Source organism: Schistocerca cancellata, chromosome 1, assembly GCF_023864275.1.
Source record: "Schistocerca cancellata isolate TAMUIC-IGC-003103 chromosome 1, iqSchCanc2.1, whole genome shotgun sequence".
NCBI classification, from domain to species: domain Eukaryota; kingdom Metazoa; phylum Arthropoda; class Insecta; order Orthoptera; family Acrididae; genus Schistocerca; species Schistocerca cancellata.
In genome coordinates this window covers 682,807,773-682,823,856 of record NC_064626.1, presented here as the reverse complement: position 1 = coordinate 682,823,856, position 16,084 = coordinate 682,807,773, and the positions used below count along the sequence as shown (strand labels likewise).

General features: G+C 40.3%; 1 protein-coding gene across 2 annotated transcripts in view; it reads left to right on the top strand.

Annotated features, from left to right (window-relative positions):
* The window catches only part of LOC126184229 (calcium-independent protein kinase C), a 221,155-nt gene that overhangs the window by 105,363 nt on the left and 99,708 nt on the right, over positions 1 to 16,084 (top strand). For both annotated transcript variants that reach the window (XM_049926602.1, XM_049926609.1), the window contains exon 8: positions 11,392 to 11,566. In XM_049926602.1, coding sequence (XP_049782559.1) covers positions 11,392 to 11,566 — 175 coding nt within the window. The remainder of the gene's footprint in view (positions 1 to 11,391; positions 11,567 to 16,084) is intronic.

Genomic DNA, 16,084 nt, shown 5'->3' with positions numbered 1-16,084 from the left:
TGATAGTTCCACTTTCTGCACATGTGTAAAAACTCATACCAAGTCTTCCAAGCTGAATGTCACTGAGCATTGCTTGGTGTTATAGTGCCCTCAGTCCTCCTAGGCATACAGGGATTTTATGCATGCCAGCCATTTCTCTTCTGCAATTCTGATGATGAGGTGTTTCATACAGAGTGTTACAAAAAGGTACAGCCAAACTTTCAGGAAACATTCCTCACACACAAAGAAAGAAAATATGTTATGTGGACATGTGTCTGGAAACGCTTACTTTCCATGTTAGAGCTCATTTTATTACTTCTCTTCAAATCACATTAATCATTGAATGGAAACATACAGAAACAGAATGTACCAGTGTGACTTCAAACACTTTGCTACAGGAAATGTTCAAAATGTCCTGTGTTAGCGAGGATACATGCATCCACCCTTCATCGCATGAAATTCCTGATGTGCTGATGCAGCCCTGGAGAATGGCATATTGTATCACAGCCGTCCACAATACGAGCATGAAGAGTCTCTATATTTGGTACTGGGGTTGCATAGACAAGAGCTTTCAAATGCCCCCATAAATGAAAGTCAAGAGGGTTGAGGTAAGGAGAGTGTGGAGGCCATGGAATTGGTCCGCCTCTACCAATCCATCAGTCACCGAATCTGTTGTTGAGAAGCGTACGAACACTTCGACTGAAATGTGCAGGAGCTCCATCGTGCATGAACCACATGTTGTGTCGTACTTGTAAAGGCACATGTTCTAGCAGCACAGGTAGAGTATCCCATATGAAATCATGATAACGTGTTCCATTGAGCGTAGGTGGAAGAACATGGGGCCCAATCAAGACACCACCAACAATGCCTGCCCAAACGTTCACAGAAAATCTGTGTTGATGACGTGATTGCACAATTGCGTGCGGATTCTCGTCAGCCCACACATGTTGATTGTGAAAATTTACAATTTGATCACATTGGAATGAAGCCTCATCCATAAAGAGAACATTTGCACTGAAATGATGATTGACACATTGTTTGATGAACCATTCACAGAAGTGTACCCGTGGAGGCCAATCAGCTGCTGATAGTGCCTGCACACGCTGTACATGGTACGGAAACAACTGGTTCTCCCGTAGCACTCTCCATACAGTGATGTGGTCAACGTTATCTTGTACAGTAGCAACTTCTCTGACACTGACATTAGGGTTATCATCAACTGCATGAAGAATTGCCTCGTCCATTGCAGGTGTCCTCGTCGTTCTAGGTCTTCCCCAGTCGCGAGTCATAGGCTGGAATGTTCCGTGCTCCCTAAGATGCTGATCAATTGCTTCGAATGTCTTCCTGTTGGGACACCTTCATTCTGGAAATCTGTCTCGATACAAATGTACCGTGCCATGGCTATTGCCCCATGCTAATCCGTACATCAAGTGGGCATCTGCCAACTCCGCATTTGTAAACATGTTCGTGATGAACACTAACCTGTTGATGCTACATACTGATGTGCTTGATGTTAGTACTGTAGAGCAATGAGTCGCATGTCAACACAAGCAATGAAGTCAACATTACCTTCCTTCAATTGGGCCAACTGGCGGTGAATCGAGGAAGTACAGTACATACTGATGAAACTAAAATAAGCTCTAACATGGAAATTAAGCGTTTCCGGACACATGTCCACATAAAATGTTTTCTTTATTTGTGTGTGAGGAATGTTTCCTGAAGGTTTGGCTGTACCTTTTTGTAACATCCTGTATAATGATCTTGAGTATCAACTGGTTGAAACATGAACAGTGTATGCCTTGCTGGGCCTTACAACTAGTCTGTAATGTCTTGTTTCCTTTGTTACATGTGCATGTCATAAAGGGCAGTGCTGTATCCCAACTCCTCTATTGAACATAACTGTACATTCAGATCTTGTCTGCTGGTGTCTTATTAAAGTGTTCTGTGAGGTCATGGGAGACCAATTGTCTCCTGTGGATGATGTTTCAATGTGAAATTAACTCCCTTATTGGTCTCAACTGGAAACAGGAAACGTTTCCACAACCAGAGACCATCACACAGGGTGCTCTGTGCTTCAAAATGATGTCTTCATGTCTTCTACAATGCACCTTGCAATTTTCAGAGCTTCAGCAGCTGGCACAGCTTTGGTGACAGCATAGCAGGTGAGGTAGTCAGTGCAGACTATTACTCTTTGATTACCATTTGTCAACTTTGCGAACCTCCCCAAGAGGTCAATTGTAATCCTGTGGAATGGTGATGCTGCAGGTGGAATTGGTATCAGATATCCTGGAAGTAATTATGACACACTCTTCCCTCACTGGTATTCTTTACAGTGGCTCACAAAGTGTCTAATGGATTGGTCAAGCCCTGGCCAGTGGTACTTGTGTATGATCCTGTTTGAATCTTCCTGAATCACAGGTGATCATGGAAATACTTCAGGATAGCTGGCCATACATGAGCTGGAATCATGAGCAACCATTTCCACCTTTTCGGCTCATAGTCCTCATATCCTCATATACAATGATCCGTGTATGAAATGGATCCTCCTTTGTTCGGTTCCTCCTACTTCAAGGTTTATAAGGTTTTCAGCAATGCTGAATCTTGCACCTTTTCAGCAGCAATGTCATTTGATGCAGCGGCATCTGTGATTTATTCATGTTGCGGTGTTCTGCCAAAGGATTCCTTAAAAGGCAATTAGTGTCTTTATGTTTGCTTTTGTATTCTACTGTGACATCATACACTGAGGCATCAGTGCCCATCTTGCCAGTTGATGTGATGGATCCGTCAGGCAAGTCAGCCAGCAAGGAGAATAGTGATTCCTCACTGCAGTGAATGGTTTGCCAAATATAAACAGCTGCAACTTGTTGATTGCCCAGACAAGTGCAAGGCACTTTTTTTACCTTGTAGAGTAGTTCATCTCAGACTTGTAGAATACTCTGGAAGCATGAACTGTCATCTTTCCAGCACCTTCCTGAATTTGTATTAGAACTGCACCTATCCCAGAACTGCTAGCATTTGTGTAAAGTTCTATCTTGACATTCCCATCATGTGATGTTAGGACTGAAGAAGATGTTAGTGCCACCTTAAGAACAAGGAACGATTTTTTTGTACCCTGTTCCAAGAGAATTTGGTGCCCTGCTGCAATAGTTCTTGCAAGGGACATGCCTTGGTATGGAAGTCTTTATGGATTACCAATAATACAAGCACATTCTGAGAAAACTTCTCATGTCACATATGTGCTGAGGTGGCCAAATATATGTGACTGCTCTTATTTTCTCTGGAGGAGGACAAACACCATGACCATTAACTAAATGCCCCAAGCTTTTTATTTCTTCAGAGATGAAGAGGCAGTTTTTCATATTCAGGCAGAGACCTGTGGTCTGAACACAATTCAATATGGTACTCAACTGGCTTGGATGTTATTCAGATGTCATAAAAAGAAAATTATATCATCCAGGTAGCAAAGACAGGTCATATATTTAAGGTGTTGAAGCAAGTTATCCATGATGTGCTTGAAGGTTGTTGGAGCACCAGATAGTCCAAATGGCACAACTCTGACCCATAGAGGCTGTCAGGTGTTATGAAGGCAGTCTTTCCCTAGTCAGCCTCATCAACCTTGATTTGCCAGTAGCTTGTCTGCATGACCACAGTTGAAAAATGCTTTGCCCCTTTAAGAAGCTGAGGTGTCATCAACAAGCAACAATCGGTAGACATGTTTTTTGTGGTTTTATTCAGTCATCAGTGTTCGATGCAGAAATGCCATGGGATATCCTTCTTGTTCACATGGACCACAAGAGACAACCAAGGACTCTCTGAAGTTTCAAGAATGTCATCCTGCACCACCTTTTCCACTTCTTCCAGAATTATCCGTTGTTCAGCCGGTGACACTCTATATGAGTGCTGGATAATTGGTAGCTGATCCCCAGTATTGATATGGTGTTTTACCATGGAACACTTGGTCTTATCTTTTGCCCCCCCCCCCCCCCCCCCCCCCCAAGATTTGAAAGCATAAAAAAGTGACACTGAATGGTTAACACTCACCAACATTGTTCCTCAGTCAGGCCAGATTGTGTTGGCAGTTTGATAGTAGCTTCCTCCACTGTATTGTCTGCAGAGTTAGTGGAGCATTATTCTTCATTAATGGCATTGAACTGTTCAGCCAGGATTGGTTTGGCTGTCCCTACTCACATATGTTTGGGGATGAGTTGTGGCTACTCATGATAATTAGTGATCCAAAGTTCTTGACCACCTACAATGCTTATGATTATTACTAGTACATAATTTTTTGTGAGCCTTGAGTAGCTTTCTGCAATTAACAAAAGCTTCACAGTTTACCTGAGCATCTAGATTGATAACTGGAACTCATCTCATTGATGACAGCGGATAACAATGTCTTCAGTGGCAAACAAGCATGCAGATCAAGTTTTGTTATGCGTCCTTGTTGGAATAGCTGTGTCAGTCTGATCTTCCACAGTCTATGACTGCTTTTGACACCTGCAAGAAGTCTCATCCAAGAAAAACATGAATACTTTCTGTTAAAATGACAAATTCTAAGGGCTGTGTTCTATCACTGATATTTGTTCTTGCAACACATATTCTGTTGGTTGTTAATATGTTCCATTTGTTGCCTTCAAGACAATCACTTTCAAATAGTGGAACATAGACCATCTATAGCTGGTGATGAAAAGCATTCATCATTTCAGAAAGAATAGTCAACACTTGGACAGGTTGGCCCTGATGATGACATTGATGAGATTCCCTAACATCTTGGTAAATCGTCCATGGAGGATTTTCATCTTTGGTGGCCTCACCTCCATAGACGGTCACCTTGCTTAGTTTTCCTGAATTTGGCAACTAGGTAAGTAGTTGGTACCTCTGCATGGCTATGGAAAACTGCTGAAGCATGTTGCGGGATGACCTCATCCTGGGTGTGGCAATGGGCTTCATCCCACAGGTCAACATTATCATCTGGAGTTGACTAGTATGACTAGGACTGCTGTGACTGTTGTCATCTGTAGCATAATCACCATGGAACACTCATTTTCTTTCTGTGCAGTAGTGAACAGTGTGCAGTGTCCAATGTGCCCAAAGTGTCATGGCTGCTGTTGCTTGTGTATTCAGACTGACATTTCTGGCTGCCATAAACTACTGTATCTATCCTCTTCGTACCTACTGTATGAGAGAGGTGAGATCACAGTGGTCTCCCACAGCTGTCATAGGTACCACATTTGAGAGTCATCTGACACTTTTTATTTTGCATTTCCTCGATGGGCGGGCACCACTAGAATTCCTCCGTCATTGTGACATTCTTTACCAGAAGAGTCTGATGCATGTCTTGTGGAATTCCTTTCACCAAGTGTTAGATTTTGTTAGCTATTGTCAAGACTGGATTAACAAGATAGCATATGGCCAAACAAATCTTTATGTAAGTCTGTGTCATTTCCCTATGATGTTTGTCACAGTCTTTCAGTTGTTTTTCCACTAAACGGACTTGCTGCTGATTGTCATCAAATGTTTTCTTCAGTTCGGCCTGGAATTTGTCCCAGATATCAAGCTCCTCTTCATTGTTCTCAGTCCCCTGATGGGCTCTCTCATCCATTTGTCAAACACATCAAGCTTTCCCACCTCTTGCATTCAGCAACTCGGTTGAATCCTTTCAGCCACTTTGTCTGGTCCTGACCAGCATTTACAGAAAGCAGTGATGGATTTTTGATGAGCATTGCCTAATTGAAGTCATGATGATGTAGATGTTTTCAAGTACCTGTCATTTCCACCAAACCATGTCATGTCATAACAACAATCAAATCCAAATCTGGAGGCAGGGTTCTCAATGAAGTGCAACATTTAGCACTGAAAGAACATTTATTAATAACACTGATATAAAGACAGAACAGGACTGCCTCTTGGGTGGAGAATACTACAATATTTACAAACATTGAACATTCCAGAATATGGAAACATTACAAATGTTGAGCTCTTCTCTCTCTTTCAACTAATAAAATTTGTGAAACTTCCTGGCAGATTAAAACTGTGCACCAGTCCAGGACTTGAACCCAGGACCTTTGCCTTTTATGGGCAAGTACTCTGCCCACTGAGCTATCCAAGCACGACTCATTACCCATCCTCAGACCTTTACTTCTGCCAATGACTCTTCAGTACCATATCAGTACACACACCACTGCAGAGTGAAAAATCTCTCTGAATAAAACGTGTGATAAAAGTTGTGCTCAAAATAGTGGAGACTCATGTAAATGTGGAACTTAAAAGAAATTTTGGCTCGAACGCATGTCTAAGGCGTAGTTACACATTGCTGCTGTTATCACCCTTTGGCCAGTATGGTAGTAGGATCATTAGATTTGTTCTGAGTTTCCTAGCAATTGATGAGAATTATAAAATACAGCAACGTTTGTAAGTAAAATTAATAAAAGAGGATAGTTATGTCTCCAGAATGAGAGCTCATTTAGTCTCTCTTTCCCTCATAATTTTCTTCTGATCTCAACTTTATTCTTCATTCACCTCTTTAATTTGGTGTTTCCCATGATTTATCTTTTTTTCAGCCTCATTTCACTACATGTTACAAAGTTACTTGTACACTGGTTAATCAACTATCTGTTCTTCAGCAGGAGTGTAATAACTTCCCAATAATTCAAATTGCATCTGCCAACTCTATTGTTTCACTTCTGTCACAATCTGTGTTATGTGTCTTTAATACATGACCCTTAACTTAGTTGCATTCTTCTTTGCAAAGACAATTCTTCAACTTTGTACATACTTATTTGTTTTCTTTTTGCTCAGCTGTGATTTAAGAAGGAGTATTTTCCCTTTGTGTCTGACTTATTTGAATAATTTTACAATGCGTAGTTCAGATTGTTGTTTTATAATATAAATTTTAGGTTAATATCTAAATACTGTATTAGCTTCATTTTAAATCTATTTTGACTTTAAATATTTGGATAATGATGAATGACAGGAAAAGTTGCAAATATTACTGTATTAAACTACCTGAAGCTAGTGAATATCATTCATTTTAAAAATAATTTAAGGGGTATTAAGATAGGTTATTAACAAATAGCTAGTTCATGAATGACTTCCAACTTACCCCATCCCCCCCCCCCCTCTCTCTCTGCCCTTTTTAATGAATAACAACATTTATGTCGTTGTTAAAGAAATGATGATAAAACAAATTATCATACTTTTTACTTGTGACTGAATAGCTGGTTTAGTGATAAGGATAATATCATATCCAATGTCTGTATAGAAAAATGGGTTTCTTAAGGGGGGTAGGATGTCAAACAGGACGACTTGGAGCAGGAGAGGCAGCACAGGACATTTTAATTTCCACTGTCTATACTTTTATCAACAAATTTATAAAACATTATCAGCATGACCAGGAAGGATTCAGGATTCACACTCATAGCAGTGGAAGTTCACAAACATGACAAAATATAGTTTTTCTTACATGTGAAATTTCATCATTTTTTCAGTTACTGGTGGCAGAATTTGTTGCTATACGTACACTTTTCTTCATAAGGAGGAGAGACTCTTCGATGAATTTTGCACAGCATACAAACCATACTTACAGGTGTATGAAACTCTAGAATTTATTTAATTTATGAAAAAATGAATAAGCTGTTACATTTTAAACTTCATGTTTAGAACAAACTCAAATTTTATAGTTAATTATTTCAATTTTTGCCACAGTTTTTAATAGATTTGAAAAATTCTAGAGTTTCGTACACCTGTAACTCTGTAACTATGGTTTGTATGTTGTGCAAAATTCATCAAAGAATCTCTCCTAGTGATGAAGAAAAGTGTACCTATAGAAACAAATGCAGCCAATAATAAGTGAAAAAAACTGACAAAATTTCAGATATAAAAAAATTGTTGTTGAGTTTTCGAACTTCCACTGCTAATCCTGAATCCTTCCTGGTCACGCTGCAAAAGTTTTATAAATTTTTTTGTAAAAGTATAGACAGTGGAAATTAAAATGTCCTGTAATGCCTCTCCTGCTCCAAGTCATCCCGTTTGACATCCTACCCCCCTTAAAGAATGTAAAACTAGAGTTTTTGAAGATTGTGAAATCATATAAGCAATAAGGGATAATGCAGAATTTTAGTGCAGTGAAATAACAGGTTAGTAGAATCAGATGAAAAGACTTGAGGAACATGAAGAAAGAACATATGAGTACTGTCCTTGTCTCCTGCATTGTTGAGGTACTGTAACATCCCCTTCTCTTTTGAAATATCTAGACCACTTTCAAAGGATGCTACACCAAGAGGATTTGTAGTAGTTATCACTTGGTGATTCAGGACTCATCGACTGGTTAAGAACAGAAGCAAGGTGATACAATCAGAATTGAAATTTTCTTCATCACACAGTTTCATATTGACAGGCCACAAAAGAACTATTTAAGACAACTTTCTTACAAATATGATACTAGATATGCTACAGAGAGAGATCCAACTATTAAATCGAATGGGTGTCAGGGTGAGACAACAGTCGACTAAAAGACCTGAATAGCAGTCAGAACCAAAACCAGTACAGAACAGCTGCTGGCACACAATGCTAATTGCTATGCTTATATACCTGCATTGTTGATGCAACCAGTTACCTTCTACATTGTTGATACTAATAAATATGCTCTCCTGTGCTATGTTACTATGGAGTTTATACTACATATTTGACAACACCTGTGGCAAAAGTTGTGTCATATCTCCATAAAACCCTATGGTGCTGCACTTCCTGATATGCTTGGCCCAGTCAGTTCATCATCATATAAAAGGTGAATGGTGGACTGTAATGAGATCACAGAATCTTTGGGCAGAAGATGAATGTTGTTACTGACCACACAGCTATCCTCTCATATATTAGCAACTGATACTAAGTCCTGCCCACTCTTGAGAGCACATTGGAGACAGCACAGATGCCTAGCATGTTGAGCCTTTGCCCAATTTTCCTGCAGAGTCTTGGCAAGTGCAAACAATGAGTATGTTCATCATTGGAAGCTCCTATATGGGTAATGGAGTCCATCAGGGAAATAGCTGACAGATTGGGAAGAAAGGTCAGTATGCCGGATGGTCCCATCTGTGCTGCTAGCAGCTACTAGGGTAATGCTCTGGATATAATCAGCTGCCACCAATAGCTGATATCAGCCCAAATAATTATTACCACCTGTGTCCAGAGTCCATCTGCAGTTCCTGTAGACAGCTGGATGAATTAGTGAAGACAAATAGCCTCACATCCATGATGAATTTGTAACTTGTGATTAGCAGTGTTTTACTCATTACCAATCATAATTTTCTGATTTGGAGCCAAGTGGAGGACTTATATCAGAGTATTAGAAAATTCTATGATGAACTTTGCTGCAGATTTCTTAATCTTTTGCATGAGTAGAGAATTTTAGGGCCCTCCTCAATAAGCCACACATGTACTACACAGAGGAAACAGCTAATTGGGTAGCACAGGGGTATTATTTAGTTTAGATGAACCTTTCCAAATGCTCAATGATGAATTATGCACTGTAATTGAATAAGGGATAGGTCAGCTACATTAATCACAGAGAGTATTTGTCCTATGAGATCAGAATGAGAAAATTCTAATAAGATATTGGTAGGTTTTAATTAGATGCAAGTAAGATCCCAGAAGCACTTTTGTTAGTTTCATGGCAAATTGCAAAATGGAGGGTGTTCTTGGAGGAATTTACAGATATGACAGGAATGGTCACTTGAAGCGAAACAATATAGTAAACATGGGTTCTAAAATGTGTACCTTAAAAGCTATGAGCACTTCTTCATATTCAGTACTGTGAAACAAACCTCTTCTGCTGCAAGCTTTTTGCTTTCATGTTTTGGACGGAGGTAGTATGGACCAAAACAAGAAAAAAATTGTCTCGTGAACATGGCTCTGAAATGCATTCCTTAAGAGCTATGAGTAAAAGAGATGCGTTCCACAGTAAAGAAGATGAACAAGTGCTCATAGATCTCATAGCACTTAAGATATACACTTTGAGCCCATGTTAACTGGTCATTTTTTCTTGTTTTGGTCCATAGTACCACCTCTCAAAAAACGAAAAGCAAAGAGCTTGCAGTAAAAGAGGTTTGCTCCATAGTATCAAAGATGATGAAGTGCTAATAGCTCTTGAGGTATGTGATTTAGTTTACTAGACGTTTTACTTCAAATAATCATTCCTGCCATATCCCTAAATATTGACAATTTCTTGTGGGACATCCACTATGGGTCAGTATACACACATGTTTGTCTTCCACCAAACTGATGCTGAATTGATACATGATAGGATGCAAATAGCATGATAGGATGCAAAACTGGACTCTTACAATAGTAAGTAAGACAGTATATTACTTCCTCCAACATATATCTTGCAAAATGATGATGACACAACAATCAGTTAAATGTTGGCTCATATAGAAGCTTACTGTCAGCTATCCTTCCCATAAACCATTTACAACTGTGGCAGGAAAGGGGGTAAATCATAATAGTACCAGAAGTACATTCCTCCTCACAATAGATGGCGGCTTGCAGAGCATAGACATAGGTGTCGAAAGAGTGACAGACTATGATGTGTGCTACCCAATCATCATTACAGAAGAATTATTGGTTCCTATGCAGGACATCAGTGACTAACATTCATTTGAAAGACTGAGCAGTTTCCCTTGCACTTCTATCAAATTTGTGCAGGCACTTCTGTATCTAGTTACTTTCCCATTGCAGTGCTTGCAGATTTATACAATATGCATAAATATTCAGTGGTGTTATTTGTAACAGATTTTCAAGACCATAGAGATGAATCCTTGTCACTATCATCATATGGAACACTTCAATGCCTAGTTTATTACTAAAATAAATCTTCAGCTGCAGTAAGAAATTTTTCTCTAATGTGCTTAGTATGTTTATAGTATTTGTGTTGCACACATGTGATGATCCTGAAATTTTTTAATGTAAACAATAAACCTAAATCTATCAATGACTGTGTTGAATGCCAACTGAAAACATAAGAGAATATTTGTAGACAGTCACTTTTAATTATACAAAAGTATGATGTTTTTTCAGAATACATCCACTTTATCATCAGATACAATAAATTAAAGTGAATCCAGTTTGGAACTTGTTCTTGGGCACAGTTTTATGGAAAATCTGAATAATGATAATATATGTTGTTTGGCAAAGCCTTTTTGAATTACATTCTCAAGTTCACACTTCATTATGTATACATAAATACCCTAAATCTTGAAACAATAAAAATATGTGTCTGTTTACAGATATCCTATGTTTTTGATTGATCCTGTCAATGAGGGCTGGGTGAACAAGAAGCTTTTTCTGTTGCTCATATTTCAATTTTCGGTACCTGATTTCCCACTGTTGTTAGAAACAGCATCTCTTTATTTGACTGCACAGACTGGTAGTTCATGCAACATGAGTATGAGTTCAACATCTGAGAAGAGCCTGTCCACAACCAACACAACCACAGCAAGCTCCAGGAGTGATGATGATGCATACAGTAGTGGAGGAGGCAGCAACCAGCAACAAGAGGAATCAGAAGACAAAAATGATGGAGACTTAGCTGATCAAGGTGAGAAAATTATGAGTTCTGTATTTTTCAGTCTTTTCTTCTTTGCATTCCCTTTTAAATAAAAATAATAAAAACAAAAAATGGATTGTGAAAAACAATGTCATTTGTCTGGAATTAATTTCCACTCTGCAGCAGAGTGTGCTCTGATTTGAAAATTCCTGGCAGATCAAAACTGTGTACCAGACTGGGACTTGAAGCTGTAACTTTTGCCTTTCATGGGCAGTTGGTCTACTGTTTGAGCTATGCAAACTATCCAAGGTCCCAAGTTCAAGTCCTGCTTTGGCATAAAGTTTTGATTTGTCACAAAGTTTAAAATCAGTGTGTCCTCACTGCAGAGTGCAAGTTCATTCTCGAAACAATCCACTAGGCCGCAGCTAAAACATTTCTCCATAATATCCTTTCTTCCAGGATGCTAGTTGTAGAAGGTATGAGGGAGTACTTCAGTGAAGTTTTGAAGGTAGGAAAGAATTACTGGCAGAAGTAAGGCCGTGAGGGCAGTCTGTGAGTTGTGTTTTTGTGTTTGAGTTGCTCAGTCAGTAGAGCACTTGGCTAGGAAGGGCGAAGATCCCAATTTGGAGTCCTTGTGTGGTACACAGCTTTGAGCCAGCAGAAAATTTTAAACCAGCACACACTCTGCTATAGAGTCAAATTCATTCCAGGCCGTGACTAAAGCCACTTATTTGCAGTAACGTTTCTTCCAAGAGTGTTGGTCCCATAAGGTGTGTGGGAAAACAAAGTTTTGAAGGTAGAAGAAGAAAGGGTACTGGGGCAAGTAAGATTGTAAAGATGGGTAATGATACATGTTTGGATAGTTCAGTCAGTAGTGCACTAGCCCACGGAAGGCACAGGTCTCAGGACTGACACACCATTTCTATTTGCCAGAAAGTTTCATTTTCTTTTATGTTTAAAATTAATGGTTACTTTGAACATTAAAATAGTATGTTCTGCAGATCACTTGAAACTACAGACTTCTTGGTATAACATTTATTTTGTGACATTAGTGATTATATTGTCTACTCATGGAGTTAGCAGTAATAAAACTGTTCTCACCAAATAAACCTTTCTCTGACTCTGGAAATTGTTATTGGTTAGCCCTTCTCATTTTCTTGGTTTGCCCTTCTCATTTTCTTAACCCATCTGTTTTAACACATATTAAACCATAAAAAAGGCATTGTTGCTGTTTGCTGTATCATACTTTTGATTTTACTTGTGTCCACCCTCAACTGTTTGTAGTGCACTGAGGGAAACACTATGACAGGAGAACAAGGGGAACACTGAAACACTGATAATGATTAGTGACAAGCATACACAAATTTACTGATGAATACTCAACTTTGTACAAATCAGCTCAGGCAGCAGATCCTGAAGTTCAACTACTATTCCAGAAGCTAAGGCTGGATCGTAAACAGGTCTTGTCTCACTAGAATATTCTCTGAAGACAGGCTAGTGTGGATGAGCTAGAAGCAGATGATGTGACACAAAGTACACAAGTAGAAGGTGGTCTTCTTGATAGTTAAACTGACTTGGAACTGCTCTCTCTGCTGTGACACTGACGCATATCACTCCTCAGGTGGTGCCACTGCTATGACATCTTAGTGCAGCAATCGCTGCACTATGCGCCATCTCTGGAGTGGGTTGTTAACCTATCAATGCCTTTGGTGCTGCCTGGTGGTGTGTGCTGTGCTTACAACATCACACTCTTCCCCTCCAAATCTACTGGCTAGTGTCGCATGGGGTTGCGGTGCGAACCGACATTGAGGGGGAGGTCTGGGTGCAGGCACAGCAGATGGACAAGAACCAGGACTGAAGTGGGTGCCAGGCTCCTGTCCATGCCTTGGCATTTGCCCTGAGTCGACACGGGAATTTCTGGCAAACTGTAGGGATGGCACACCCCTACATCCAGGGCCAGAGTCTCGAACTCTGGAGGGCCCCACCTCAGAGAGGAGGGTGGCAGGGTGCAGAGGTGTTGCCCATGGTGACACGGGCTGGTGTGATGATGGTATCAGGGATGAGGGCACATCCACCTCCATGGGAAGCTTGTTGGGCTGAGATGCCATTTGGTCCATGGCAGGTGGCCATGACCCTGGCTCCTGGCTGTGTGCTGAATCTGTAAAATGAAACACAGTGCCAGGATCACAGAGTTCCATAGGGCGAAGCTCATTCCAGAGTCTGTTGAGCAGCAGCTCTGTAGAGGAAGAAACATAGAACATGTCGTGTCCAAGGACACAAGGAACAATCCCCTGTTGCCATTGCTGTCCAGGCCAGAAGTTCCTGAAGAGTACTGCATCCTGAATCTGAAAATGGGTATCTTTGTACTGACCAGTACTCCTTGTTGGTGGGTGTAGCAGATGAAGCAGGGTGTGATGCTGGTGGCTATGCTGGAGTTCAGTCAGGGAAGGTCCATCTCAAGGCATCATGTGGTAGATGGACAGGAAAAGTTGCAAGGCCTGTTCCCATGAGTGAATTCCACGGAATTCACCCATCTGCACCTCGAATGTTCACGCAAAATGTTCAACTTCACCATTAGATTGAGGGTGGAATGGTGCTGTTGTCACATGTTCAGTACTGCTGGTTGTGCAAAATTGTTCAAATTCCTGTGAGGTGAGCTGCAGCCCATTATCAGACACTAATACTTCTGGCATGCCCTCAAAGCAAAAAAATTGGAGTAGGTTATCAGACAGTCCTGGCCATTATTGTAGAGTTCATCAGAACCACAAAGGGAAAAATGACTGAAGGCATTCACTAGAATAAGGCATCGTGTGTTCCAGAGAGGTCAATCAAAATCAGTGTGGATGTGTTTCTATGGACTGCTGGGGCATGGGCAGTCAGAAAATCCTCAAGGTGGAGCTGCCTGTTGCTTCATGCAAGTGGTGCAGTGTGATGTCATGACTTCAATCTGGGCATCCATACCTAGACAAAAACAATGGTGTCAAGAAGCTGCTTTGTCCTCACAATACACCTGTGTCCCTGATGCAACAACCTGAAAAAATCCTGCTGATGGGTACATGGGATGATGACCAGGGCCTGGTCATTCTCAGTGTGTAACAATAAAACACCAAACTGTACTGACATGATTTTATGGTGAGCAAAGTATCAATGTACTTCCATCTGAACAATGTCTTTCACTCTCCTTGGCCACACTGTAAGCATGTAATTCACCACAATGCTTAAATCTACATCTGCAGCTGTCTCTTTGCTACGTGATAAAAGTCTGTGGGAATGAACTGATCATCCTTGTTGACTAGTAACCTTGACAAGAAATCAGCATTCGAATGTTGAGCCATAGGGCACTGCAAGATTTCATAGTTGTAGTGTGACAGCAATAAATCCCTACTGCAATTTTTGCACCATGTGTAGTAGAACAGGCTTGGTTGGGTGGAAAAGTGAAGTGAGTGGCTTATGATCCATGACCAAGTAGAACTTCCATCCCTGGAGGTAATGATGAAACTTGGTTACACCATAAATGATCGCCAATGCTTTTTCAGTCTGACTGTAATTTGCCTTATTCTTAGTAAGAAGTTTGTGGGCAAAAGCTACTGGATGATCTATTGATCTGATATAGTGCTACAGAATGGTGCCTAGACAATTAGAAGAAGGATCAACCACTAACACTACTGGTTTAACGGGATCAAAATGTATGAGACACACATTACTAAGTAGCACTGTTTCAATCGATCAAAAGTCAGCTGCTATTCCTTGGTCCATGTAAATGGGACATTCTTACACCACAACTTGTGCACTTGAGGCCTGCTGATGACAGTTCTTGACAAAGGCACTCAAGATTGGCTAAATGTTCTTCTACAGAATGTCCACACACGACAATGTCCACCAGGTAATTTAGGCAAGTAGGTACCTTGGCAGTCACTTGTTATTAAAAGTGTTGAAAAATCACTGGTGCTGAGGCACTAATAAAGTGCAGGCATTTAAATTCAAATAGCCTGAGATGAGTGTTAATAACCAAAAATTTCTTTGAGTAATCATCCAAAGGCAACTGAAGGTAAGTGTCTGTCAAGTATATCTTGGAAACGTAATGACCCTGACCTAATCTGTCCATCATTTCCTCTGAGTGGGGCAAAAGGTACATGTTTCTCACTGTCTGAGAGTTCACAGTTGACTTAAAATCAACACACAGTCAAAGACATCTTGGAGGCTTTCGAAGTGTGACTGATGGGGAAGACCACTGACTTGCACTGATGGGCTTTATGATCCCATCAGCTTATCATTGCCGTAATTGTTTGGTGACCTGTTCCTTAAGGGCAATGAACACTTGCCTAGCTGGGCAAAACTTTGGTTGTGGATTGTGTTTGAGTGATACATGAGTTAAAAAATTGTTCGCACAACCGAGACATTCGCTGAAAAGTTCACTAAATTTGTTACACAGAGCTTGAAGCTTGTCTGTAGGCACATCTGTTAAAATTTGCAACACTGACTTGTGGGTTGACAATCCAAATATGCCAAAAGAATCTAAGCCAAAAAATATTCTGTGAAGATTTGGCAGAAAGCACTGAATATGTCTTC